Source organism: Physella acuta, unplaced genomic scaffold, assembly GCF_028476545.2.
Source record: "Physella acuta isolate Inbredline_101_S28 unplaced genomic scaffold, ASM2847654v3 ptg001813l, whole genome shotgun sequence".
NCBI lineage: Eukaryota > Metazoa > Mollusca > Gastropoda > Physidae > Physella > Physella acuta.
In genome coordinates this window covers 14,862-41,624 of record NW_026733323.1, presented here as the reverse complement: position 1 = coordinate 41,624, position 26,763 = coordinate 14,862, and the positions used below count along the sequence as shown (strand labels likewise).

The following is a 26,763-nucleotide window of genomic DNA, read 5'->3' as shown; positions in this document are numbered from 1 at the left end:
ATTTGTAAAGTTAAAAATTACATTTGCTAAAACTTTGCATCCAGTTCAAACATTAATAGTGATAATATGGAATGTTAAAGAAATAATGAAAACAATTAGAGTTTGCATTTGTTAATATTTGCCAATAAAAAAAAGCTCTTAAACTGCATTTTGTTATAATACACTTTCTTGGCAATTACTAAAAAAAATTAATTAACAATTTTCCATCTGCAATATTCAAAGAGCATACACAACACTTAATTTTGTTACTTGTTGATACTGCTATTTATTTCTGGAGTATTTTTTCACTCATCACTCTTAATATTAAAAACAAACAATTAATAAATAGACACCTAATTAAGGAATTTTACAAATATCATTAGGGTTAAAATAAAAAATTATTTTACAACAATTTTATGATGCTGATAAACGTAAAGTTTTAAAACAACAGGAAGGCCAACTTGATTCACATTTTTCCTAATGATAAAAAGTTCAACAATCCCTTCTCTTTAAATTACTAAACTTCAACAAATCATTGCATCACTCCGTCAGAATGATCAACAAACTATTATACACATTTACAATTTGTGGGTTATTTTGATTGTTAAAATAAAACATATAAACAGAAATGAATGTGTTATCTAACTGATTACTGAGAGTTTTGGATTAAAATATATTTTTTTTTTAAACCAGATGTTACATTTTTTTAGGATATTATGTAAATCTGAAAATTCTCATAAATATGTGAAAGTATTTTATAACAAAGAAAGGTACCTTTTTTAAAAAAAAAAATGGTATAAATATTTAAACATAGCATTGTTTTAGTATGAAAAAATCTTGTAAATGTTCTACCAGAAATTCCACCAATCAAGTCATGCACAGCTGAGGTCATGTTGTTGAAAGTTTTAAAAAATTGTGACTTTTATTTGGGAGGAGGAAAAAAAAATGTGTTAAAATTATGCAGAGGCGTAGTGACCCTTCCTGGTGCCCGGGGACAAACTTTTAAATTTGCACCCCTTCTCAAACTTTCGATTTGCTGCACCCCCCCCCCTCAAGATTTCAATTTGTATCCCCCCCTCAAACTTTCATTTTTACGATTTGCACCCCCCCTCCCCCCTTCTCAAGATTTCAATTTGCACCCCCCCCCCTCTTCAAGATTTCGATTTCACCCCCCCCCCTGCTATGCTACTGAAATTATGTGAGCTCTACATAAACTTAAGTATGAATGTTGGATTGGTGACTACAAACTATTTTATGTACACATGATATTGTTGTTACATTTATAGGGTGTAATTATGTAGAAAAAGAAAAATGTATTATAATGAGATGTACTTACTAAAAGAGGAATCTGAATATAAAATTGATTTTTATGTATTAAATAAACATGAAAATCTGCCAACAATTTGTTTTTATAACAAATTACTCTGTGATAAGGTTTAAGTTTTGTTCTGAGTAATAAGCGTGTGAAAAAGTCTTTCAATGTATAAGGAATTAAGCAACGTTGCCTTTTTCAAGTTACTAACCTACACATCTGACGCCAGCGCAGTCAGATGTTTTAATCTCATTGGGCGCTGCGAATTTTCAAAGTGCTTTCCCTTGGTTTCCGTTAGGTCAGTTAGAGATTCTTTACTGGAGGTCAGGTCAACAGATTCCAGACTTAACGGGTTGTCAAGGTCACGGTTGGGTGTCGTCTGACCTATGACATCCGGTATTGAAGCAAAAGAGTTCTCTGAGCGGTTCCCGTCCATCTCTACTGAAAGGTTAAACTTGTCGAAGTACTTACTCTCCTCATTAAGCTGTGGTTTATGTTGCATGTCCGCTTGGTGATAACTTATTTCCCGGTCAGGGTTCTGTGGTCTACTTGCATGCTGTGTGGATGCTAGATTCGGGGAAACTGCGTAGTGTACGGGTGTGTGGTCAACCTGCTCATTAAATTCTGGTCTTGTGCTGTTCTGCTTAAGGAAGGAGCCATATGGAGTATTTTCTTGAGGGATGGCCGTAGCTTTCATGTTCATCTCTGCCAGTCCAGTGTTGTCGTTGTATTGGTCTGCGGTTACAGAAGGAAGGGCCTGCTGGTTTGATCTCATGCTTTCGTTACGGCGCTGAAGAGCGGCTGCGGCGCTGTACGGGCCAAACTCAGGGTGGGCAGAGGAAAGAGTTGAACGTCCTGATGAGCGGTTGGAGTAGCTCTGGGTCCTGACAAAATCAGATGGGCGTTCGTTGCGGTTTTTGTTGAAATACACCTTGTTAGTAGCGCCATCTAGGCTTGGGGATATGAGAACCTCGGGTTGTCCAGAAGACATCATTCTTGTTGGTATAGACTCAGCTCTGGTGCTTTGAAAAGCTTGAGAGTTGTCTGATCTTGTCGGCCAGCCTCTTTCTGATGCACTCTCTACATAGCCCATGTTATCGTGGGCCTCGCTGGTCTGCTTCTCCCCTGGGGGGCTACCAGGCAGAGGTCGATTCGAAAACTGAGAATTGGCGATGGACCTTTTTGAGCGACTAGCTGAGTTGCTGCGAGAGAGATTAGAGACAAACTCTGGCGTGTCATTCAAAAACGTCGGGTTGGGTAATCCCTTGGAGAAGTTTTGCCCTGAGCTTATGTAGTAGGGATCTAGGTCTCTGTTCTCAAAGTGGTACGGGTCAACGTCGTACGGGGGCCTTCTGACGTCTGCGTTACCTGGGTGGTGGAGCTCATCGTAGTGTTGATCAGCATCCAATTTTTTCTCTAGAACTGTTGAATGAATAAAAATAATTGTTAAAATCAACTCAGCATATAATTTCTTCTCTAGAGCTGTTGAATGAATAAAAATAATTGAATTGTTAAAATCAACTCAGCATCCAATTTCTTCTCTAGAACTGTTGAATGAACAAAAAGTATTGTTAAAATCAACTCAGCATACAATTTCTTTTCTAGAGCTGTTGAATACACAAAAAAGAATGGTCAAAATCAATTCAGCATCCAATTTCTTCTCTAGAACTGTTGAATGAACAAAAAGAATTGTTAAAATCAATTCAGCATCCAATTTCTTCTCTAGAACTGTTGAATAAACAAAAATAGTTGTTAATATCAACTCAGCATCCAATTTCTTCTCTAGAACTGTTGAATAAACAAAAATAATTGTTAAAATCAACTCAGCATCCAATTTCTTCTCTAGAACTGTTGAATGAACAAAAATAATTGTTAAAATCAACCAACTCAGGTTTGGATGACATCACTCCCCTCTAGGCCAACTACCTTCGATGACACCCCTTCATTTATTCAACCCAAACCTGATAGATCTATAACAATATTTTTAATCCTGACTTTATTAATATTTATTTTTAGCAGATATTTTCCAATGGTTTTTTTTTTAACTAATGTTTTTTGTTTAAACCAAATGAATTAATGATATAAATAAAATGTTTTTAGAACAACTAGAGAAAATGGGTTATTGCTTTTATTCATGATACATTATGCAGTTTAAAAAAGTTAAAAATATGAATCACCTTTGTATTTTCTTGAACAACACAGAACACCAATCAGCACTGTCACTATCAGGGCTAAAATTAGAACAGCAACAAGGGAGATCAGCAGGATATCTGGTTGCCTGTATTCATTAGATGTTGTACTTGCAACAGGCACATCAACCACTGCATCCTTTGCTTTAGTACATTGAGCACACAGGGTCTTTTGAAAAATTTAAGTCATAATTAGTTTTAAAAATTGTAGAAAATACATTGTATATCACTAAATTTAGCTTAAAGTAAAAACAAAAAATCAAATATACACCCAATAAAAAGTAAAAATCTTATGCCAATAAAAATATCTGTAATATAATATAATTGAAAGAAGAGAGAAAAAAAAAATAAAGTATGAAAGAAAGAGATGTCAGGATTAGATAAAATGAATCAGATTCCATTTTGAGAGAATGCTATCTACAGGACAGAGAGAAATAGATAACCACATACCGGTGTACAGGCAGCTGAAATGGTGGTTACTGTGCTCCCAGTTTCTGAGTAAAATTTGAGATCTTGTTTTTGAAAAGTTGTCGTCTTGGAATTGAATGTCCCGACCTGAAAAAATAAATATAAAATGGTAAAATCTTTGCTCTGAGGACTGGAAGTTATAATAATTTTTAGAAGTTATAATATAAATATGCTAGCTTTAGAAAAGCATACAATATATAACAGAGAAAAAAAAGGAAATACCTTAACATAAATATAATCTTCATCTGTGCTTTTTTGAATGCTGAACACATCAAAACCAATGGCGCCATTGCCATATTTATCAAAGACAGGGTAGTTGAGGGCACCTTGAACCCTGGTCTGTTCTTGGATGTAGGTCATGACCTTGTCCATGTACTGGTCCTGCTTCAGATACTTGCAGGGGAATGAGTCCAGGCAGATACTGAAGTAGATAAGAGAATCAGGTGATTTCTTTAGTAGACTAATCAGGTACTGAAGTAGATAAGAGAATCAGGTGATTTCTTTAGTAGACTAATCAGGTACTGAAGTAGATAAGAGAATCGGGTGATTTCTTTATTGGAGTAAGCAGGTACTGAAGTAGATAAAAGAATCAGGTAATTTCTTTTGTAGTCCAAGCAGATACTGAAGTAGATACAAGAATCAGGTAATTTCTTTTGTAGTCCAAGCAGATACTAAAGTAGATAGGAGAATCAGGTAATTTCTTTTAGCAGGCCAAGCAGGTACTGAAGTAGATAAGAGAATTAAGTAATTTCTTTAACAGCCATGCAGATGCTAGTGTTGGGTAGGGTGAGTATATACCCTTTTTTTTTAAAAAAGCCACACATCATTTAAAAATTATCCTTTTTTATTTATTTTTTTCACTTTTTGTTTCATAGGAAAAAGTTCTTATTAACTATTGAAAAGAAAGGTAATTATTTAATCAAGAGATAGTGACATCAGATCCAGCCAATCAAATCTTAATGCCCTTTGTGTCCCTGACATCATCTAATCCACCACTACAGATACCAAGGTCATGTGGTACTCACTCTTTAGTTGTCTTGCTGAGGCCATAGCCCAAGGCGTAGACTGCATTCATGACTTGCTTCAACCTCTGTTCATTGAGTCTGCTGGTCAGCTCATCCTGGCTCAACTTCCAGGATGGGTCACACTCGCTGTCAAGAAAAGATAAATCCATTCCAGAAATCTCATAACAAAACTGTGCTACATTTTTTTATGCAACAAAATTTCCTTAATCTTGATAAGGTTTGGTAATATAAAACAAAGTGTATAATTATCTTTTATGTCTCAAAATCATGTTTTTACTTTAATCAGGTCACCAACACAATGTGTTTTTTAAGTTTAAAGTCGTACTTTAATGTTTTAATAAATAAAATGAGCAATAACAGCTGTGAAGTAAAATTTACCTGGAAAAGGTGTTGATGTAGCCCCCTTTAAAGTTGCATTTAAAGATGTTCTGCCAAAACTCTGGGAACCAGATGTTGGTATCATTCAGGGAGGGGGACTTAGACTGCAGGTATGTTCCAAAACGGGAATCAGATTCTAGATTGATCTCCTCGACTTTGAGTGTAATGGAACCGCGAGCTGACTTTGGAGATTCTTGCAGGATGTATTTGTTGTTACCCCAGTCCTCACTGCCGATGAATATAAATTTCCCATTGCGGCCCTCGTCTTCCAGGTATTTCAAAAATGTGCGGTACCTGACGTCAATTCCAAAAAATACAACAACTTTAACCTGCATTGTGGTAAGGTGGGTCCAAATTTTGAAGAAGTTTTTCCCGTCATCTTCGGAAACTTTTTCGCCGATGCTGATTTCTTCTGCGACACACACAGAACCATCTTTAGCGGCTAATTCTTTGAAGGCTTTCATAGCCTTGGCTCCGTAGTTATTCTGCACGTAAAGCAGACCGACGTACTGCCACTGCATGGTTTTAACAATATTCAACATGACCTGAGCCTGGAAGATATCACTGGGGACGGTTCGTAGAAAATAAGGAAACCGCACTTTGTCGTCTAAGTCTGGTGAGCTGGCAGCGTACGAGATGACAGGGATGTTGAGAGGCATGAAAAAGGAAGCTGTGGGTATTGTGCAGCCACTGGACCGACACGCCACCACACCCACAAGCTTGTCACGAGGAATGCGAAATGGGAAAATATTTTGTTCGGCATCCAACAGCCCGGAAAAGTAGTCCGACAGGATTGTAGTGCTCCTCAGTGGGCTGTAGCAATCATCTATAGCGATGGCGCCAAATTTTATACCCGTTTTTTCACGCAGCTCTTTAATAGCAAACAGGAAGCCTTCGGCAGCAACAACATCATTAGCAAGGGATCTAAAAGCTCCACATTGGAATGGGTCACCTATTGTAGACTCGTGTGCGGAAAAAACTCCAAGTATGTATGCATCCCCCTCCATGTAAGTAATGGGGATGACATTTCTACTGAGACAGGTGTCACAGCGGCCTTTGCACACTGAAGATGGGATGGTCCGAGACACAGTCCTGTCTTTGGTCCACATTTTGACGTCTGCTGTGTTGAGGGACAGGTTGTCCATGATGTATTCGCCTACTTGGGTGTACTGTCAAAATAAACAGCAGGAAGAAAAACATTTAGAAAATGTTTACGTAATGATTCATTTGATGTTGCCACACTATTTTAGTACAAACAGATAGATACAAATGGGGATGTGTTGTTTAAGTCTTTGGTTTGTATTCAGAAAGTATCTAGACTAGGGAAAAGATTTAAAATATTGTGACTCTGGTACTAGACTTTTAAGTATTAGCTTTCTGTAGCCAGTATCTCAAATGTAACAATATCTGTGATGATAAAATACTTTATTCCCCTTAAAAAACTTGCATATTGTTAAAATTAAAATATTAAATTTTAAAAGGACATTTAGGTCTAGTAATCTTAGTGTTTAATGATTTAATTAAATAGGACATCACATTTTTTTCATTAATACAATGTTTTTTACAATAATTATAATAAATGAAAAACATGAACATGGTAACAATGTTTTTATGGTATGACAAATTAACAATTAATGATTTGCAATCAAATTATTTAGGGTGGGACACTTGAACAACCAGTTGTAAAATAATTGTACAGAAAAAACTCTATTTGTAATCATATGTGCTGCTAATTTTAAAAAGGTTTGTACCATACATTGGGAGGGGGGTTGGATTTTGAAGAGGTTTTATTGTCCACAAAGAGAAGGATAGGGTGATGGACGTATCATAATGGAGACCAGTTAGCTTATCTGAAAAATCAGTTACGCCAAAAAAAAAAAACAACTTCAAGAAGCAAACACTACTTCACCTGGCTCCCATTATACTGAAGGACGGTGTAAGATGGAACCCTATTGGTTTGCTCCATGTCCCCGTTCTCATCAAAAGTGACAGTCAGGCTGTTGTCCCTGAAAAGTTTGGGAACAATGCTGGGGTCCATCTGTTTGTAATCAACCTTGACCTTGAACATGCTCTGCACCATTGAACCTTGCTCAACTGCAGATTTCTTTCAAAAGAAAGAAAATGGGGAAAAAAATATGTCAGTAATAGGCATGATAAATAAAGAGAGATTTACAAATTTTTATTTAAATATTGTTTTAGTAAAGTTCCCCTAAAGAGAAGGTCCAAATGATGAAAAGCTCATCTTTTTCTTTGACTTTGATATATAAAAAAAATTGTGTAGTCAGCAATATGCAGAGCTACCATTACTTTCCTCAACTAGAGTCAAGTATCAATATGAGCTGAATGGACTGAAAGACATTGAACCTTGCTCAACTGCAGATTTCTTTCAAAAGAAAGAAAATGGGGAAAAAAATATGTCAGTAATAGGCATGATAAATAAAGAGAGATTTACAAATTTTTATTTAAATATTGTTTTAGTAAAGTTCCCCTAAAGAGAAGGTCCAAATGATGAAAAGCTCATCTTTTTCTTTGACTTTGATATATAAAAAAAATTGTGTAGTCAGCAATATGCAGAGCTACCATTACTTTCCTCAACTAGAGTCAAGTATCAATATGAGCTGAATGGACTGAAAGACATCAATCTAATAGCTCAAACACAGGAATCAAAATTGAGACATAGTTGACATGTTCTGTACCAGTCAAAAAATCCACAAAGAATAAAATTTCATAGGATGGTTTAGATATTTTTATCAAAGGGATATGGTTCAAATTTAAAAAAAGTATTTATATAAATGGGTAAGGGAAGCAGTGGTCAGAGAGCACATGACTGCTAACCCAAAAGTTTCAAGTTCTGATCCCTGGGTTGAGTCCGTAGGGTGTCCCTAACTCTACACACCTCTAATGGGTACTGGACTCTCATTAGGGGAAGTAAAGGCAAATGGGTATAGCACTGACCATACTCTACCTTCATATGCCTAGGTTACAAAAACAGGGGAACTCTACTTCATCAGCCCCAAGGATCACCATCTCCAAAAGGGTAAATTTACTCTCTGCAGGTGTGTAAGTATCCAAAAAATTCCTTAAAACTAAAATGGTAAGAAAAGTGTTTCTTATAACTTACCAATTTGACACAAACTGTTTTCTCCACAGAGCACAGCTCATCAAACTTGTTTCTGAAAGCCTCGACCATGGCAAATATAGCATGGACAGTTGAAGGCAAGAATGTGCTGTGTGAATTGGGTTCAAAGATATCAGCAGAAGAGTACTGTTGGATATACTCCTCAATCAGCTTGTGTTTCTCTTGCTTGTTCTTCACTCTCCTAAAAATGTTCACAGAAAATCCTTGTACATTTTATTTAGAACAATTAAACTCATTTTAAGATTTATGTTGAAAATAAAATGTAAATATTTATACATAAATGTATAAAACGTAAAAAAAAAAAAAAAAATATATATATATATATATATATATATATATATATATATATATATATATATATATATATATATATATATCAATGTATATAAAATACAAAAAGTATATTTTTGTATGTACAAAACACCCACTTACGTGATTTTGTTTGTTATATCCGTATAAATATCTTGCATAAAAAGATTTGACATGCCAACTGCAAGAGTCCCAAACCCTATTTCTTTATTTTTGTAAATCTCTGTGTCAGTGTTTGATGCGTCTGACAAAATGATGTGTAATCCGTACTTGGATGAGCCCATTTTTTTATCAATGTTCCACAGGAACTGCTCAGCGTCGTCTTTCCCACCTATAAAAACTAATCCTAAAGATTCATCTTTGGCTTTCTGTTGAAGCAAAAATAAAATTGGTTGATCGTAAGAAACTTACATTGTCCTTTAAATTTTAAACTTAATTTTTTTTATATCTTAAACGAAATTTAAAAAAAAAAATTTTAATCAAATTTTATGCAAGATCAATAATTATTTACAAACTAAGTTTTTATTTTATAATTTTTGTTCCTTTTGAGATAAGTGTAGCTCAAAATAGGTACTTTTAGCAGGATTATAAAATACATGTTGGTATAACTACAAGTCTAAAATATAATAGGTACATCTTTGATATCTGGTAGTATCATAAAGTAAATATATTTTATAGGTATTGCTAGTGTAATCCCCCAGTTCAGACAACTATTCTTGCTGATTAAAATCTTAAAACTTGAGTTAAAGATTGAAATATCTGACAGCATATATGCTATGTACATGATGCCATTACCTGGATTTAATTAATTCCCATTCTTATGTACATGAGGGACAGCAAAGCTTAGTGGTAGAGCACTAGACTGCTAACCCGAAAGTTTAAAGTTCAAATCCAGTTTCAAGTTCAAATCCAGGTTCAAGTCACTAGAACGTTTTTCATTAGAGAAAGTAATGGCGTTTGGGCATAGTGCTAACCTAACTTCATATGCCGAGGTCAGAAACAAGTTGTTACACTCGGCTTTCTAATTATTTTTGGCTCATTTGGCCAGGTGTAACAGTAATAAAGAACACAATCCACAAAGTGAATTTGTAACATTGAAGTATAATTTTCATCAACTACAAGAAGAAGCATTGACACAAGAAAAAACTGACGACTAGCTACACTGAGTTGACGCTACACACACTACTGTTCACACACTTCTTTCCACGCTTGCACACCACTTTCAAAGGGAGGCCACTCTCACACACAATCTCACAGTGTCTACACACTTTCATTATGAGCATCTACGTCACAAGGTGAACTCTACTTCACTTGCCCCATGGACTATCAGGTTTAAAAAGGAACTTTCACTATATACATGTTACCATCAGTGGCATAGCGAGGTCGGGTGTCACCCGGTGTGGCACTTAATGGTGTCACCCCCCAGACGCATAGCGACCCTTCCTGGGGACAAACTTTCAAGTTTTCAATTTGCACCCCCCCTCAAGTTTTTCTATAATATATTTTGCTATTTTTTGCCTTGGTGTCACCCCCCTAAATGGTGTCACCCGGTGCGGTCCGCACCCCCCGCCTCCCCCCCCCCTCGCTACACCCCTGGTTACCATTACCTGAATGAGTTCATTAAAGTCCCGTCCTATGTCAGCACTAGGACTGCTCCCACTGTTGAACTGGACAATTTTGGCTATACAAATCCCCCTCTTCTCCGCCTCTTTGATCAGAATGTTGGATGCTGATGTCCCATACTCGTCGTTTACATAGTAGATAGCAAGGTATGACCAATAGAACTCCTTTGCAATACTAGCTATAAGCTGAAATCAGGAATTGTTATTAGAAATATTTACAGAAATAATAAATACTGATAACAGTTTTAAGGACCAATTAATCTGTTAAAAAAATATAAAATATAAACAGGTTCAAAATAGGAACTTCACTTCTTTACTTTTCTAAATATCAGCAGTATAGTTTTGTCTGTATACATTGGATAATAAGTTCACAAAAATTCTTTAAATTTCTTGTAAAGTTACTATCACTTACAAGTTACATAGATGAATTACGGTAGATACTTTTATATATAAATTTATTTATATATGTGTATATATACATGTATATACACACTTTAAAAAAATATCCTAGCTTGTAGTTACATTAACTTACCGCCATCTGATGTACATCTGATGGGACTGTGCGTAAAAAGGTTGGGTATTCTGTCATGTTGCTCAGCTCAGCTCTGGTGGCAGCAAAACTAACGATAGGGACTTGCATGTCCCTCATTAAGGAAGCCACTCTTGTAGCAGTGGATGTCCGTGAAGGGCCAACTATACCTATCAAAAGTTCATAAACACAATATTAACATTTTTTAACAGCATACAGAGAATGTAATGTTTAATAATATTAATTGCAATACCATATAAATGTCTCATATTTCTGCATTTCACATGGATTATTTATCTATTCAATAAGGTTTGTCATTTGAACACTTAACATCAATGCCATTTACAGATTGTTTATTGAATGCCTATCAAAAATGCAAACTATCCCTCAATAATTCAACTTCTACCATCAATACTGACTACCCCTTATCTATTCAACAACTACCATCAATCCCATATCTAATGCCTACCACTAATGTTTACTATCCCTTATCCATTCAACACCTACCATAAATCTCTTATCTATTCAACACATAACATCAATCCCTTATCTATTCCACACATAACATCAATCCCTTATCTATTCAACAACTACCATCAATCCCTTATCTATTCAACACCTAACATCAATTCCTTATCTATTCAACGCATAACATCAATCCCTTATCTATTCAACACCTAACATCAATCCCTTATCTATTCAACACATAACATCAATCCCTTATCTATTCAACACATAACATCAATCCCTTATCTATTCAACACATAACATCAATCCCTTATCTATTCAACACATAACATCAATCCCTTATCTATTCAACACATAACATCAATCCTTTATCTATTCAACACATAACATCAATCCCTTATCTATTCAACACATAACATCAATCCCTTATCTATTCAACGCATAACATCAATCCCTTATCTATTCAACGCATAACATCAATCCCTTATCTATTCAACACATAACATCAATCCCTTATCTATTCAACACATAACATCAATCCCTTATCTATTCAACACATAACATCAATCCCTTATCTATTCAACACATAACATCAATCCCTTATCTATTCAACACATAACATCAATCCCTTATCTATTCAACACATAACATCAATCCCTTATCTATTCAGCACATAACATCAATCCCTTATCTATTCAACACATAACATCAATCCCTTATCTATTCAACACCTAACATCGATCCCTTATCTATTCAACACATAACATCAATCCCTTATCTTTTCAACACATAACATCAATCCCTTATCTATTCAACACATAACATCAATCCCTTATCTATTCAACACATAACATCAGTCCCTTATCTATTCAACACATAACATCAATCCCTTATCTATTCAACACATAACATCAATCCCTTATCTATTCAACACATAACATCAATCCCTTATCTATTCAACACATAACATCAATCCCTTATCTATTCAACACCTACCATCAATACCAACTACCCCTCACCAGTTGACCACCTACCATCTAAATGAACTCTCCCTTACCTATATTCAGGCTATCAGTAGGCTGACCAGTGCAGCTTTTCATAGTGGTGGGTACCCACCCATCCACAAAAGATAAGGCGTTTCTTGATGCATACACTGGGGACCTACAGTCATCAAAGCTGTCAAAACCTGTGAAACAAACACATGATAAACAACTTGTTATAAAATCCTATGATATAGATCTATATAAAAAGTAAACTATTGTAAAATAAGACAGTGGCACTGTTTAGTGCCACATTTAATAGTTTAGTACAAGGCTGTTACATAACATAAAGGAACTATATTTAAAATGTATGGCTGAATTGAAATTGAAAATCAGTTTCACTATCTTTCAGTAAATAAAATAACTAAACAGACAATACTTAAAAAAAATAAAAATTCATTTTTTTTTTCATATTATATTTTTTTTTTTTTATTAAACCAAAAACCTATATCTAAAATTATCCCTATTGTACTGATATTTACCTTTCTACTACGCTTAAAAAAAACTAAGATTTAAACAAAACTTTTTGTATTTATAAATCAGTTGCTACGCTATAATTAAAGCAGTGAGACATGTTTAACTCTTCCCAAACTGTTAATTAAGTAGGATCAGCATAATAAGATATGAAGACATGCAAATAGGCCGATGTGTTTGTAAATCTAGTACACAGGTAGCACAAATGTATAGTTACACTACAGTCAGTATTGATTTTATTCCCAACTGAGTCGTCAATAAAAGATTGCTTTGAAAACAAAATATGCACATTTAAGCTGCTGTTGAGTAACATCTGTTTGCTGTTTAATCTTAAGCAAATTGAAAAGTGAAAGATAAAATCTTAAGTATTTTAAAATATTCTGTATAGTGAATTATACTATTATAGGGAATTTGTTCAGGTTTAGTTATTAAGCTAAATTTTCTGCAGTTTTCAACATGCAATAATGAATAATTTTTTTGGTTATGGTAGAAACAGAATTATAGAGTTGAAAATTTCTCACAATTAATTAAATAGTATTAACTATTAGTATTATTAGGTTATTATGATTCTCAAAATATAAATAACAAACTCACAAACACATCAGATCACATTTTCCCTAAAAGATCCTAACCACAAAGATTTTATACTTTCCTGTTTTTAAATAAAACTAATGAATTTTATAAAAAAATGAAACAAGAATAACATAATTTAAAATTTTACATAATAAAACCAATTACCAATTTTGACTCCACGTATATATCCTGTTCCATTATTTGCCAGATTTAACTTTTCAACGACCCATTCTGCGGCCAAGTAGTTCTGGAGCATTTCTTTACTAATCAGTGTGCATAGACTACTTTGTGCTGGAGTTTAAAAAGAAAACAGAGACAATTTTTAAAAAACATGACAACTAAAACTATACTGATATACGATTGATATATATATCTTATGAGGTAACATGTTAATAAGATACTTGTGTTAGGGTATAGCACTTAGATCAGTAGTTCTTAACCTGGGTTTGACCTAACCTCAGGGGTTCCGCTGAGGTTAAGACACACACCTGACATATAATTTGTGATAGGATTTTCTATACAATTATGCACCAGCAAAATATATACTATACCTATGTTTTGAATTTGAAAAAAATCATGTTTTTTAAGAAGGGTTCAGTGAATGCGCATTTGAAGCTGGTGGGGTTTGGTACCTTCAAAAAGGTTTAGAACTACTGACTTAGTTGTTTAGAATATTTGGCATAATATAGTTGGTCCCTACACGAATTGCAAACCAATATATTAGCATCCCGCCTCCAAGCCAGTATGGTCTATAGAGAGGTGTGTACTTCACCAGAGTAAGTGTGAATGCACTGTACAAATTATACAACAATCATCAGTCTAGTTTTAAGTTCCCATAGGATAAATAATTTATAACACATAGTGAGAGGGTATCAAGCTACATAAGTAAAGGTCCTTTTTTATTCATGGGGCAGGTGAAGTAAAGTTCACTTGTTTTGCTGACAGTGTTTCTTCCAGACTTTTTTCTCGGGGGGGGGGGCGGCACTTGAAATTTTCAGGGGGGGGGTAGACTTTCTTGGGGGGGCTGGACACTGTTAAAAGTATATATTTTCTATATAACTTTTATTTCATTCGGGGAGGGGGGGGGGCAGTAGACTTTCTTCAGGGGGATCCCCCACCCCACCCCCCCCCCCCACCCCCCAAAGAGATGCCTGGAAGAAACTCTGTTTGCTGACCTCTGCTAATGAAGGGATAGTGTGATCAGCACAATACCCAGCTTCCTTTACTTTCCTTTCCCTAACCTCACTGAGTTAGGTGGTACCCATCAAAGTTGGGTGAACCCAGGGACAGATTAGGATTAGAGCTAGGGATCTGAGCTCAAGACTTTCATGTTAGCATACTGTCCCTATCATGTTACATAATATGAGTAAAAACTCACCTGTATTTGGTTCACTTTTGCGCAAGGATGACATAAAAGCAAATCGCACCTGTAAAAATATAATTTTAATTAAACAACAAATCCAACAATAAATTAAAATATAAACTAAAAAAATAAGACAGAGAGCCCTCTACATTAATTAACTGAGAGGTTTGATTACTAATTAGCCTACCTGAGCATTGGGTTCATAGCTGTCTTTGTTGATGTAACACTGTTGTTCTGATAACACACCTGGGTAACTTAGTGTTGCAAGAATCAGGTAAGCCAAAAGGCTTTGATACATTCTTTTTTGTTTCTTCAAAACTCAGCTCAGCAAAAAACACAATTTTTTAATTGTCATATTTGTCAGGTTTTTCTTTTATTTATTCTTTATTAATTAATCTTAATACTTTATTAGAAATTAGTCTAGACCCAATTCCATTTAAATTTTCTAAAAGTTTAGTTTAACTTGGTGATGTTGCCTGAAAAAAGAAAAGGTAAAACTTAGGCCTATACTTAACTATACTTATAAATTAAATATAGATCTATATAGATTCCATATAGTATATAACATAGGCCTACCTATACATTTTATTTTTTATATTAACAAAGATAAATCTAGAACTGTAGATCTAATTGTTTGTATAGTAAATGTATAGCCTGGTACATTACATAACTAGTCTACATGATGAGTGGACTAATTTGTGTGTAAATAAGAAACAACGGTATTCCTATTTTCCAATTTTAAAAATACAGGAATAACCAGAGTTTAAAAATAAAAAGTAGGCCAACTAAAGGTTTCAACAACGATTTTCCCGGCTATGCAATATAAATTCATAATCTTCTTACACTAAATAAATAGTAATACGATTATATTAATACCTACATCTAAAAAGTAAAAGCTATGCCTACAAGATTATATTTTGATTAGTACTAACTGGCATATACTCAAGATTTCCCAACAAAATTGACAATCATGGAGTTTAGAAATAAGGCTGCGTTTTAAAAACCTGTATGCTACACAGCAAATATCCTGAGCCAAAAGTGCACTTATATTCTTCGTGTAAGCAAAAATTCTAACAAGTGTCAGCCTATAGACTAGTATAGATGTAAAGCATTTTTGGGCACATATGCCAGATTGTATTAGCTTATAATAATTTTTAATATAGATCTAAGCATGTAATCCTACATTTGGACAATCAATCTATTAAATGGAAATTGTCATATCAATTGTGGGGTAGAGGCCTCGGCCTTAGCCTTAAGCCTTAAGTAGGCTAGAATCTATATCGGGTTATATGCCTGCCTTATGAGGATTAATCGCGCTTTTACGAGTGTAACTTAAATTTACACACTAATAAGGAACTTTCTGAATTATCAAAGAAAGACGACTTACAAACTCACTGCTACACTTTTAAATTCCACATTGAAAGACACAAATATTATTAAATAATTAATTGAATCAATTCTACACACATTGATTAGGTAGCGCAATGGTTAATTCAAGGCTAAATAATAAAATAATTGCTAACCAGTCAATCAATTTAATTCATACGTCTTTGAAAAGTAACTAATAAGTCCTTGGTGTTAAAGAATCAGTACAAAAAGCACACTGTACGTAATTCGTATTGTAGCATTTATCTAAAACTGAATTATGATGTACAATATAAGCGACTAATAAGAATAACAAATATAAATGAACACGAACTGGAGAATAACCAGCAATTGGCAGTTCAATACAAAATCACATGACCGGTCGTTCCTTCAATGAATGCGACCAGCAAACAGCATTCCAATGACGTCATATGAAAACTTACTCAGGCTTATTTCGACACCGATAGATTTCTCCACGCGCGGCGAGTACACCGCCCCGACAGATGTCGCCAGCGGTGTGTTGACACCAACTCCATAGTAACCCAGCCTCACTACTCAACAGCTGCGATCCAGTCCTGCGCGGTTTGCATCTACGGTGTTTTATTGATCAGAGCAGGTGGGGGGGGGGGGGGGGGGGGGGGGAGACTCAGGTAAAGCGTGTGGTTCAGTTTTTTTCTGTTTTTTTTTTTTTTGGGGGGGGGGGGGGGGGGGGGGGGTGGGGGGAGGAGGGGGGGGATTGTATGTTGGTGTAATAACCGAAATTGGCAAAATATATTTTTACATATTTTGATATAACACACCTACACGCTGCTAAACTAAGTAATTAAACTTGCAAAGCGACTTTTAAAATTAAACCGTCAACTCCAGTTAATTTTTTTTTAGTTTGGTCTTATCACAATACCGAGTCAGACATTTTTTTGGGGTTATGTTTGAGATGTATACTTACTCAGGGGTGAGGGAGGGCAGCACCCCGCTGGGGAAATGTCTGAAAGAAACTGTCTTTATATAGGCCCTATGTGTTACTTATCTTATTTTAAATACTAGGTTAAATGTACAGCTTGTTACCAGCATATTTTGTAATGAACAATCGCGGACCAGAGAACCGATCAGTGTTTCTTCCATGCATCTCTTTGCCACCCCCCCCCCCCCCCCCCAAAAAAAAAATTACAAGGGTCCCTATCATAAATTAAAAGTCTGGAAGAAACTGGAACCGATGCTGCGGAAAGGATGCAATTCTATGATTCTTCGGTCGTGATAAATGGTCAGTACATCTTCGTCTGAAGTCTGCGAGTAGGTCGCCCGTCAGTGCTCAGCTCTAATCGGTACCTTCCCTAACTTGGGTAAATCTAATCTCGCACTCAAACAAAAGACTTCTGGCCTTGTGTGTATTTTTACTCATACAGACATCGTAATGTCCATGGCTTTCTAAGCAGAGCTAAGTATGCAAATAAGATGAAAAGACGGTGTCAGATGTCGAGATATGAATGTTTCTCAAAATTGCATGACGTAGTTAACATGAGGGAAAAAATTAGACGGTGTATTAATTCGTAATTGTTGTTTTTTTTAAGTATGTTACAACACAGCTAGTGCAGAAAAAATATAGCCAAGTGAGGCCTGTGATATTTTCTAATGTGTAAGCCATTAAGGATTATTGACCGATGCTAGATTCTTCGGAAAATAGGTGTGTTAGGTTGTTAGTAGTATTGTAATCTCAACATTTTTTATGTTATTGTCAGAAATTAGGGTTAGGGGTTTGGTAGGATTTAGGTTGGGATTTGGGTTAGGGTTGGTATTGAGATTAGCTAGTCATATTTTTATTTAGTTAAATATCAGTAATCCTAACACCCCTTTTTAAGAAGATTCCATTATTAATTATTTCATACTGGTATTACGCATACACCAAGCAGGCCTCCTTGAGGGTCAGTGTTTTGTTTGAAAGTAACCATTACGTCGAAAATTGTAAATCGCCTTTAGTACACGCAAAAGAAAAAAAAAGGCTAACTCCTAATCATGCTCAGTCACCTTGTGATGCCGAGGACAGAAAACCAAGTCACCAGAACCTGTAATGTTGCAAGCACCAGTGGTCTCACCCCAAATCACAGGTAATATTTCGCTCTGCATCGCTGCATGAAAAAAACCAGCTACCAGCTAGGATACTGTTACATCACATGGGATTTCCATACGCGTTTCGCTTGCATTGTGCTGAATGGACGCATAATAATAGCTCAGGTATGTGTGTAAGGGGGGGGGGGGTAGAGTCAAGTTTTAGAGGGGAAAAAATCTCGTTTTTTAAAGTGGGGTTGTATATATTTTTAAAATGAAATAAAACCGGTCTTAATTAAACATCCGGGGAAAAAAATTCTTAGAAATTTTACCTGTGTACGTTTAAAATTTGGAATTACCCACTCTAAAGTCGGTTAAGGTTGAATAGGGGTAGAAGGTTTATTCTGGCCCGCACAGAAACAACTATTTGCTTACCCCAATAGAGCTACACACTGTACTACACATAATGGTTATTGTGTTTGGTCAAGGTCGATGTATAACACCTCAAGGCCAATGTACCCCACACGTATATTGGGTGCGCGGACCTTTGACCACAGGTGCTTTGACCATAGGGGGTTTGACCATAGGGGGTTTGACCACAGCGGAGCTTTGACCATAGGGGCTTTGACCATAGGGGGATTGACCACAGCGGGCCTTTGACCATAGCGGTGCTTTGACCATAGGGGGTTTGACCATAGGGGGTTTGACCACAGGTGTTTTCTCAGCAGAGGGTCTTTGATCACAGGTGGTCTATCAACGGGTGTTTGATCACAAGCGCTGTGTCCGGCTTTGATCATAGGTGTGATACAATTAACACGATTTTATACATGTTTCCTGAGAGTACGTTAATAGAAATTAACATGTATTTAAAAAAGCCAAGAACTGTATTTTAGTCTCCACATAAAGGCTGGTGCTAGACCTCATAGATTTATTTTAAATATAAATGAAACACAAATAATGCGACATATAACAAGTTTCACAAATAAATAATGTAGATGTACTTGAAAATACATAGCATATATAAAGGATAAAAAATGATACAAAACTTGCCAACAATATAGTCAAAGATGTAATACATAAAATCTGAATCAAATTTTCGTATAATTACGATTTTTCAAAAAAAATAGCACGCAAATATGTCAGTACATCAGTTTGACCATATTATTACATCATGTCGAAATTTAAAATATAATTTAGCAACTTTTAAAATAAATCCTTACCATATATGGACAGCATTGGACAAACCACCTGAGATCAAAGACCCTATGTGGACAAAACACCTGAGATCAAAGACCCTATGTGGACAAAACACCTATGATCAAAGCCGGACACAGCGCTTGTAATCAAACACCAGTTGATAGACCACCTGTGATCAAAGACCCTCTGCTGAGAAAACACCTGTGGTCAAACCCTCTATGGTCAAACCCCCCTATGATCAAACCCCCTATGGTCAAAGCCCCGCTGTGGTCAAACCCCCTATGGTCAAAGCCCCTATGGTCAAAGCTCCGCTGTGGTCAAACCCCCTATGGTCAAACCCCCTATGGTCAAAGCACCTGTGGTCAAAGATCGTCAAGATCATTGTACAAAACTTCAAGGTCAATATACCACACCTATATTGCTGTTCGACACGTTAAGGTCAATGTACATTTCAAGGTCAATTTGCCTCACACGAAGACTGTTGTTCGACACGTCAAGGTCAATGTACAACATTTCAAGGTCAATCTACCTCATACTTATTTTGCTGTTCCACAATTCAAGGTCGATGTTCAAGGTCAATCTACCTAACATGGATATTGCTGTTCGACACATCAAGATCACTACTACACATACAGTACACAGTTGCGCACTTCAATGTCATTTGTACCAAATGCATTAAGGTAACAATACTGCAAGCTAAGGTCACTGTATAGCATACACATGTGACCTAAGATGACGTCAAAGCCACAGAAACTCCTTATAAAAACTTGTCAGCCATTCGCTATTGTCAAGCTGTTCAACATCCGTGTAGGCAATAGTGAAAAAAATATCATGAGCGGCAAAATCAGAGTCCGGGACGTTTGTAGCTAGGCAACTGATCACATGATTAATTGACATAATTGTTGGGGGTGGGGAGGGGAGGGTAAGTCAGAATAAATATATGCTTAGGTGTCGTCTATAAATGACGTCGCGAAATTTTAGCCACAATTTTACTTCCCATTCTCCACAGATTATAATAAGCAAATACAATACATCGCCCCTGATATAATGTTGTCAAGTTCAAGGCCCCCTATCCTCTTCCCCAACACACACCCTCTAACATCATATTTTTTTCTCTACTTCAAAACTAAGAATTTCTTAACTCCCCGTTGTTCTACTACCACCCCTATCCATGTAGCTCACTGTTAAAAAAAAAACCAACCAGACCTCCCCCGCGCCCCCCCCCCCCCCCCCCCCCCCCACCTCCCAGGTGCGTGACGTTATTTACACACGATCCTTTGACGTTGAATCAGATAAGAATGCGCCATTTGTCCTCATCGATAATTATCTGTGTCAGGCTGGTGTGTTAGACATCCCATTCGCCCTCACTGTTTTTTTTTATCGATTAGCTACAACCAACTCAAGTCCATTAAGCGTACTTGAGTCCATCTAGCACTAATGGGTACCCGACTCACATTAGGGAAAGTAAAGACGGTCTGGAAATAAAATTGACCAGACTGTCCTTTAATATTCTGAGCACACAGGTGAACTTCATCTGTCCTTTTGTTAATGATAATGAACAAGTAGAGAGGTGTGTTTTCTATGGGGGTTTCAGTTATAGAACTCTACAGCGTGTAATTTGATAGTGGGTCAGATTTCCGTTATTAGATGACACTACTAATTAGACTAATTAAAAATGCGTGGTATGTATACAAAAAACGAACCTACAGTGTAATTTTATCTTGATATCCAATTACTCTTATGGCTGACAAGGTTAATATTAGCACGTTAACATTCTTTAGGCATGGATCAGTATGTGGTTAGGGTTATGTTTAGGTCGGTTTAAAAATAGATATGCTTACATGTATCTTAAATTGACTCGTTCTGGGGGGTTTTAACAAAAAAAAATATGTGTATGCATTAAGTATTTTGTTGTTTTTTTAACAAAAAAATAAGTGTATGCACTAAGTATTCAGGGTTTTTTAAACAAAAAATGTGTGAATGCATTAAGTACTCTGGGTTTTTTTAACGAAAATATGTGTATGAACTAAGAATTGTCTGTGATTGAAGCCTCACTAGAACCTTGAGAGGTTGATGGCATAGTAGGCTATATCAGGGGCGTAGCGAGGGGGGGGGGGGCGGGGGGTGCGGACCGCACCGGGTGACACCATTTAGGGGGGTGACACCAAGGCAAAAAGTAGCAAAATATATAGAGAAAAACTCGAGGGGGGGTGCAAATCGAAAGTTTGAGGGGGGGGGTGCAAATCGAAAGTTTGAGGGGGGGGTGCAAATCGAAAGTTTGAGGGGGGGGTGCAAATCGAAAATTTGAAAGTTTGTCCCTGGGAAGGGTCTCTATGCCTCTGGGGGGGTGACACCATTAAGTGCCGCACCGGGTGACACCCGACCTCGCTACGCCACTGGGCTATATAACACGAGGGGTGGGGCAGTTTATTGTTTTGATGTATTGTGTTATATCACTTCCCTACAATCAGACTTTTAACTCCACTTTTCAAAAATGTTCACAACAAGGCTGTCAAGTTTTGTTTTCCTTTACATTTCTAGAGTAAGGACTTGGTAAAATTACATTGTTGTTTAATGACTGTGAGAGATATGGCTACGAAATGTTTTCCCATGATGCTTTGGTGCATTTAGAACACAAGGATGTGTAAATCTCAGGGTAAAAAAAACCATGTAAAAATGGAGTTAGAACAATCTGGTTCTAGGGAAGCGATACGGTATGTGAGTTGGTAGGATCAAGAAAAAGATGGAGACACAAAAACACCTATCGCAGAAAAATTAAAAACACACATGAAAATTATTGGAAAGAGAAAATATAGTAAATGACAGAAAAGCGAGGATGGGTGTTATAAATGACCTAGAGTCTATGCTCCAATTGGAGTTGGTAAAGGCAAGTAAGAAGAAGTGGTATGTGCTAACAGAGCTGGGTGGGACTCAAGTGCGTCTTACAGTCACAAGTCCGAACCAAGATCCGAACTCGAGACATTCTGGCTAGCAGCCCAACGCTCTACCATTCGAATGTGGTCTATCCTCTATCATAATGTTATAGAAATTAAATTTTATGTTTAGGGTCCATATTAAAAAAAAATCCGATCAAATTGTCTTAATAAAAAATAAATTGATGTTTTATTCTCAAGACTATATAACCCACAAAACATAAGTCATTCTAAATAGTTTAGATCATCAGTTAAATATCAACAATCTTTCAAATGAGAACGGCGGAGTCAACATTTCTTTTGTCACGATTTCCCAGCCGCAATCTATCGTAACAACAAGAATGTTAGCAGATGACTAAGTCAGATCAATACGCGTTTCCTACGAGCCAAAAACGTTGCGCGCGCATCCGCGTGTGTGAGTGACGGTTCTTGATTGGTTTTAAATGTACGTGTGGTATGCGAGAGTCCAGTTACAAAAGCGACACGCTTGACCACTGCTGGCGTGTGGTTCAGCCTTTGATGCAGGCGAAATGGCTTTATGATGCCGAACGGGGTTGAAGATCAATAGTTTACAAAATCGATAAGTTACACTTAAAATCGGAAGCGGTGTGTTAATGAAGATGAACAATGGGTTAATTGTGTTGTTAATGAAGGTCTGGGCAGGTGTTTCAAGTCATACACACATTCTATTGGAAGGGGGATGGGGGGGGGAGGTTAGGGGTTTCTATATAAAATTATTATTGGGATGAGGCAGTATGTCCAACATTTCTTTTTATGTTATTAAATATGTGCATGACACTATATTAATGATACTTTTTTAATAAATATAAGAATATTGTTTACCATTAATTAAGTGTTATTAATTATGCTAATATAAAGCTTGGAAAGCGTGGTTTTTTTTCAATTAATTAGGCCTAAAAGCCTGTTTAAAGTATATTGGCCTAAGTGGTTTTTTATTTTGAAATAATACGACAGATTTTTAACCAGTAGTTTTGCTACATTGTCAAAATTTCAATGTGTGGCTTTGTTTTTTTTTTTGTTTTTGTTTTTGGGGAGTAGAAAAGAAAAACCCTACTATTTTACTATTGGAAAAAGTGTTCGTTATTTATTAGAAACTCTATTTAAATATTTCTAGTTTGTGATATTAAAACTAAACAAACCTATAATTCATGTGCAACTCCTCCCCCCCCCCCCTCTCAAAATAGTCATTAAGATTATAATGTTATAAAATAAGTATCGTCTAAACTTAAGCAAAATATTGAGAATAATAGCGCCTAATAAGGCTTAGATTCTAGACTAGATCAATACGACCATAAAATTACATGTAATCAGGTAAGATCTAGTTCTAGTTAAAGCAAATTACCGGGCTTTATTTGGTAAGTGATAGATCTAACCAATAACTTTGAAAACAAATAAATTCCGGTATCTTGTATAGTTACGTGGCATATATCTCTACTAGATCTATATACAAAATTAAATACGTTAAGGCTCTTGCAAAAATTGAAACAGGGTGAAACCGCTAGCCATTGCACACCTGAGTGATCAGTCAAGCGGAACAACAGGAATGGAATAACTAGCCTTGTTTAACAGCAAGAAATACAAAACAAAACAAATCACATACAAGTGTGTTCAATGTTGGCTAGCCCTATCTAGTACGGACATGGTTGTAGTCCTTGGTTCTGATTGTTAAGACAAAATATAAACAAATGGTTAATTAAATGTTAGATCTACTTACCTATAGGGAGTGTTTCTAGATCTAGATCTAGATCCTTTATCACACACCATGCCTCAATGAAAACAAGGATTTCTATTTTTATTTGGATAAAATTTTTGTCGCAGCGCCACCTGCCGTGCTATTTTTAGCATACCTCGTAAGACACACGCAGGTAGGACCTAGAAACAGCTGTTTCTGTTCGTGGTTGATGGTTAGGGATCGTTCACATTATAATATTATACAACACAAAGGGGTTGTGGGGTTTATCGATTTGTTATATTGTGTTATATGAAGAGGAGTTGTTATGAGGGCATTATGTTATGAATTGCTTTTGATGTGTATACTTTTAATTTTTTGTTCAAAGTATCTGCTAGCTTTTATTTATTTTACAATGTCTGTTTATTGATTGTTTGTGGGATATGACACATCTTGTAACCTAATTTTAGCCCACTTCTAATGCAGCGATTTCGTCCAAACTTTTTACTTACAGTCGTCTCCAGTGAAAATGCAAGAATAACTACTTTTTAAAAACAAATCTAATTAGATGTAAAGTTGGTAATTTTAATTTAATTTAAAAATTACTAAATTCAATACTATCGATCACTTTCAGAGTTTCTTCCAGGCATCTCTTCGGGGGGGGGGGCGAACCCCCCCCCCCCCCCGAAATTTTTTTACCGCCCCCCCCCCCCCCGAACGACATGAAATTTATATAATGTATATAGAAAATATATACTTTTAGCAGTGTACGCACCCCCCCCCCCCCCGAAGAAAGTCTACCGCCCCCCCCCCCCCCCGAAAATTTCAAGTGCCCCCCGGAGAAAAAAGTCTGGAAGAAACACTGATCACTTAATCAGCTAGTGTTAACTTTTCAATACTTATACCAGCTGGTCGTCGACTTAGGCTTCTTCTACGTTCTTAATTGTAATGTTGGACGGAATTTCCTCCACCTGTTATGGGCCGTTGACTGTGATTTCAGCCTACTTTTCTTTTGGGATTTGATAGCCTTTGATCAAACAAGAACAAACTACTAGGCAGAAGTTGTTTGATTTTGGAGTTGTCTCTAGAAAAGTTGCTGTCCCCATAGCTATCGAGGCTCATCTCGGAACTCGAAACTTTTCGGTTTAGCAACCATGTCGAGCTTTATCGACTCGACCACGCCGACGACGGTGAAGTGTTTACGGTAGAGATGCCTGGAAGAACTCTGTATTTGAATGAAAGAAGTGCTCACCAAAGTCTTGTTCTTTCAGTAGCGTAGCGAGGGGGGGGGGGCGGGGGGGGGGGGGACAGATGTCCCCGGGCGCCGAGCTTAGGGGGCGCCAAAATGGGTTGGAAAAATAGATTGAAAGGTTGAAGGGGGTGCAAATTGAAAGTTTGAGGGGGGGGGTGCAAATGAAAATCTCGAGGGGGGGGGGGGGGTGCAAATCGAAAAGTTTGTCCCCGGGCGCCGGGAAGGGTCGCTACGCCTCTGTGTTCTTTTAAGACTTTTCAGTGTTTTTTTTAATAAGACTTTAAAATTATCGTTTCTCAACACGTTTTAAATTTTACTTTTAAGATTTAGTTACATACATTTAAGGAAATCACTTACATAGATCTCCTGACATTTTTATATCATAGGAGATAACCGTGTAATTTTCCCCTTCGGTTAACGCACTAAGTTACTTCCCTTATAACGCAAGCGGATTAGGGCGAGTTTGTTTATAAAACACCTATGTAGGCCTGTTGTAATTACAAAGACAAAAGAAAGATAAAATTACGCATACATGACTTTGTTTTTAAGAGATAAAAGCTTAGATAATATGTGGCTTAAACGGAAAGAATGACTCAATATGATTGACTATCATCAGTAGCGTAGCGAGGGGGGGGGGGCGGGGGGGGGGGACATATGTCCCCGGGCGCCGACCTTAGGGGGCGCCAAAATGGGTTGGAAAAATAATTTTTTTAAAGGTTGAGGGGGTGCAAATCGAAAGTTTGAGAGGGGGGGGGTGCAAATCGAAAGTTTGAGGGGGGGTGCAAATCGAAAAGTTTGTCCCCGGGCGCCGGGAAGGGTCGCTACGCCTCTGACTTTCATTAAGCGTTGCCTTGTCAGGAAGGGTTGCTTACTAAACAAAATATAATCTATTTGTTTCCTCCAACGTAGAAAACAATACAATCTGATGGGCTTCTTTTTCTACATCGATAGTAATATTATTAAATGACTATCCATTTTATAAGTCAATAAGTTTGTCCTATGCAGTCAAGCAACAAATTTGCCACACAATAATGTGATAATATGATAATCTACCAGATGGTTGTGTTTAGCCTTCTAAGTATTGTTTTTGTAATCGTTTAATTATTACATATATCTACTATCTACCTACAATGGACTACCTTTATCATATTCTTTGATAACAATTTTTAAGTCGCTACGGAATAGACATTTCTGAATAAGCGAAGAAATAAAAACAAGCTTATGCACCGATAGAAAATGACACCAAATGAACTAGTTATTGCTCTGAGATCGTTATCCTTCGCAATCCCGGGTTGCACGTAGATTCTACTTTATGATTTTTTAAATGTTATTATTAACTTGATTTAGGCCTAGCCCTAACCAACTTGTTCAGGCCTGAACTATATAAAAAGATATCTCTCTTTCGTTGCCGAATA

The 26,763-nt window shown here is 36.5% G+C and overlaps 1 protein-coding gene across 2 annotated transcripts; it reads right to left on the bottom strand.

Annotated features, from left to right (window-relative positions):
- Nucleotides 1–1,173: 1,173 nt before the first annotated feature.
- On the bottom strand, nucleotides 1,174–24,169 carry LOC131930655 (uncharacterized). 2 transcript variants are annotated; one of them, XM_059287240.1, is made up of 16 exons: nucleotides 24,142–24,169; nucleotides 15,056–15,344; nucleotides 14,884–14,932; nucleotides 13,671–13,796; nucleotides 12,476–12,604; nucleotides 10,954–11,120; nucleotides 10,407–10,607; nucleotides 8,923–9,167; nucleotides 8,473–8,671; nucleotides 7,261–7,455; nucleotides 5,352–6,520; nucleotides 4,974–5,099; nucleotides 4,171–4,369; nucleotides 3,931–4,035; nucleotides 3,469–3,649; nucleotides 1,174–2,713 (listed from the first exon to the last, which is right to left on the bottom strand). In XM_059287240.1, the coding sequence occupies exons 2-16, from the start codon at nucleotides 15,164–15,166 to the stop codon at nucleotides 1,503–1,505; spliced, it is 4,413 nt and encodes a 1,470-aa protein (XP_059143223.1). In that variant the 5' UTR covers nucleotides 15,167–15,344; nucleotides 24,142–24,169; the 3' UTR covers nucleotides 1,174–1,502. The 2 variants fall into 2 exon arrangements, with proteins under 2 accessions (XP_059143223.1, XP_059143222.1); XM_059287239.1 differs by lacking the exon at nucleotides 24,142–24,169 and adding an exon at nucleotides 16,568–16,663.
- Nucleotides 24,170–26,763: the final 2,594 nt, after the last annotated feature.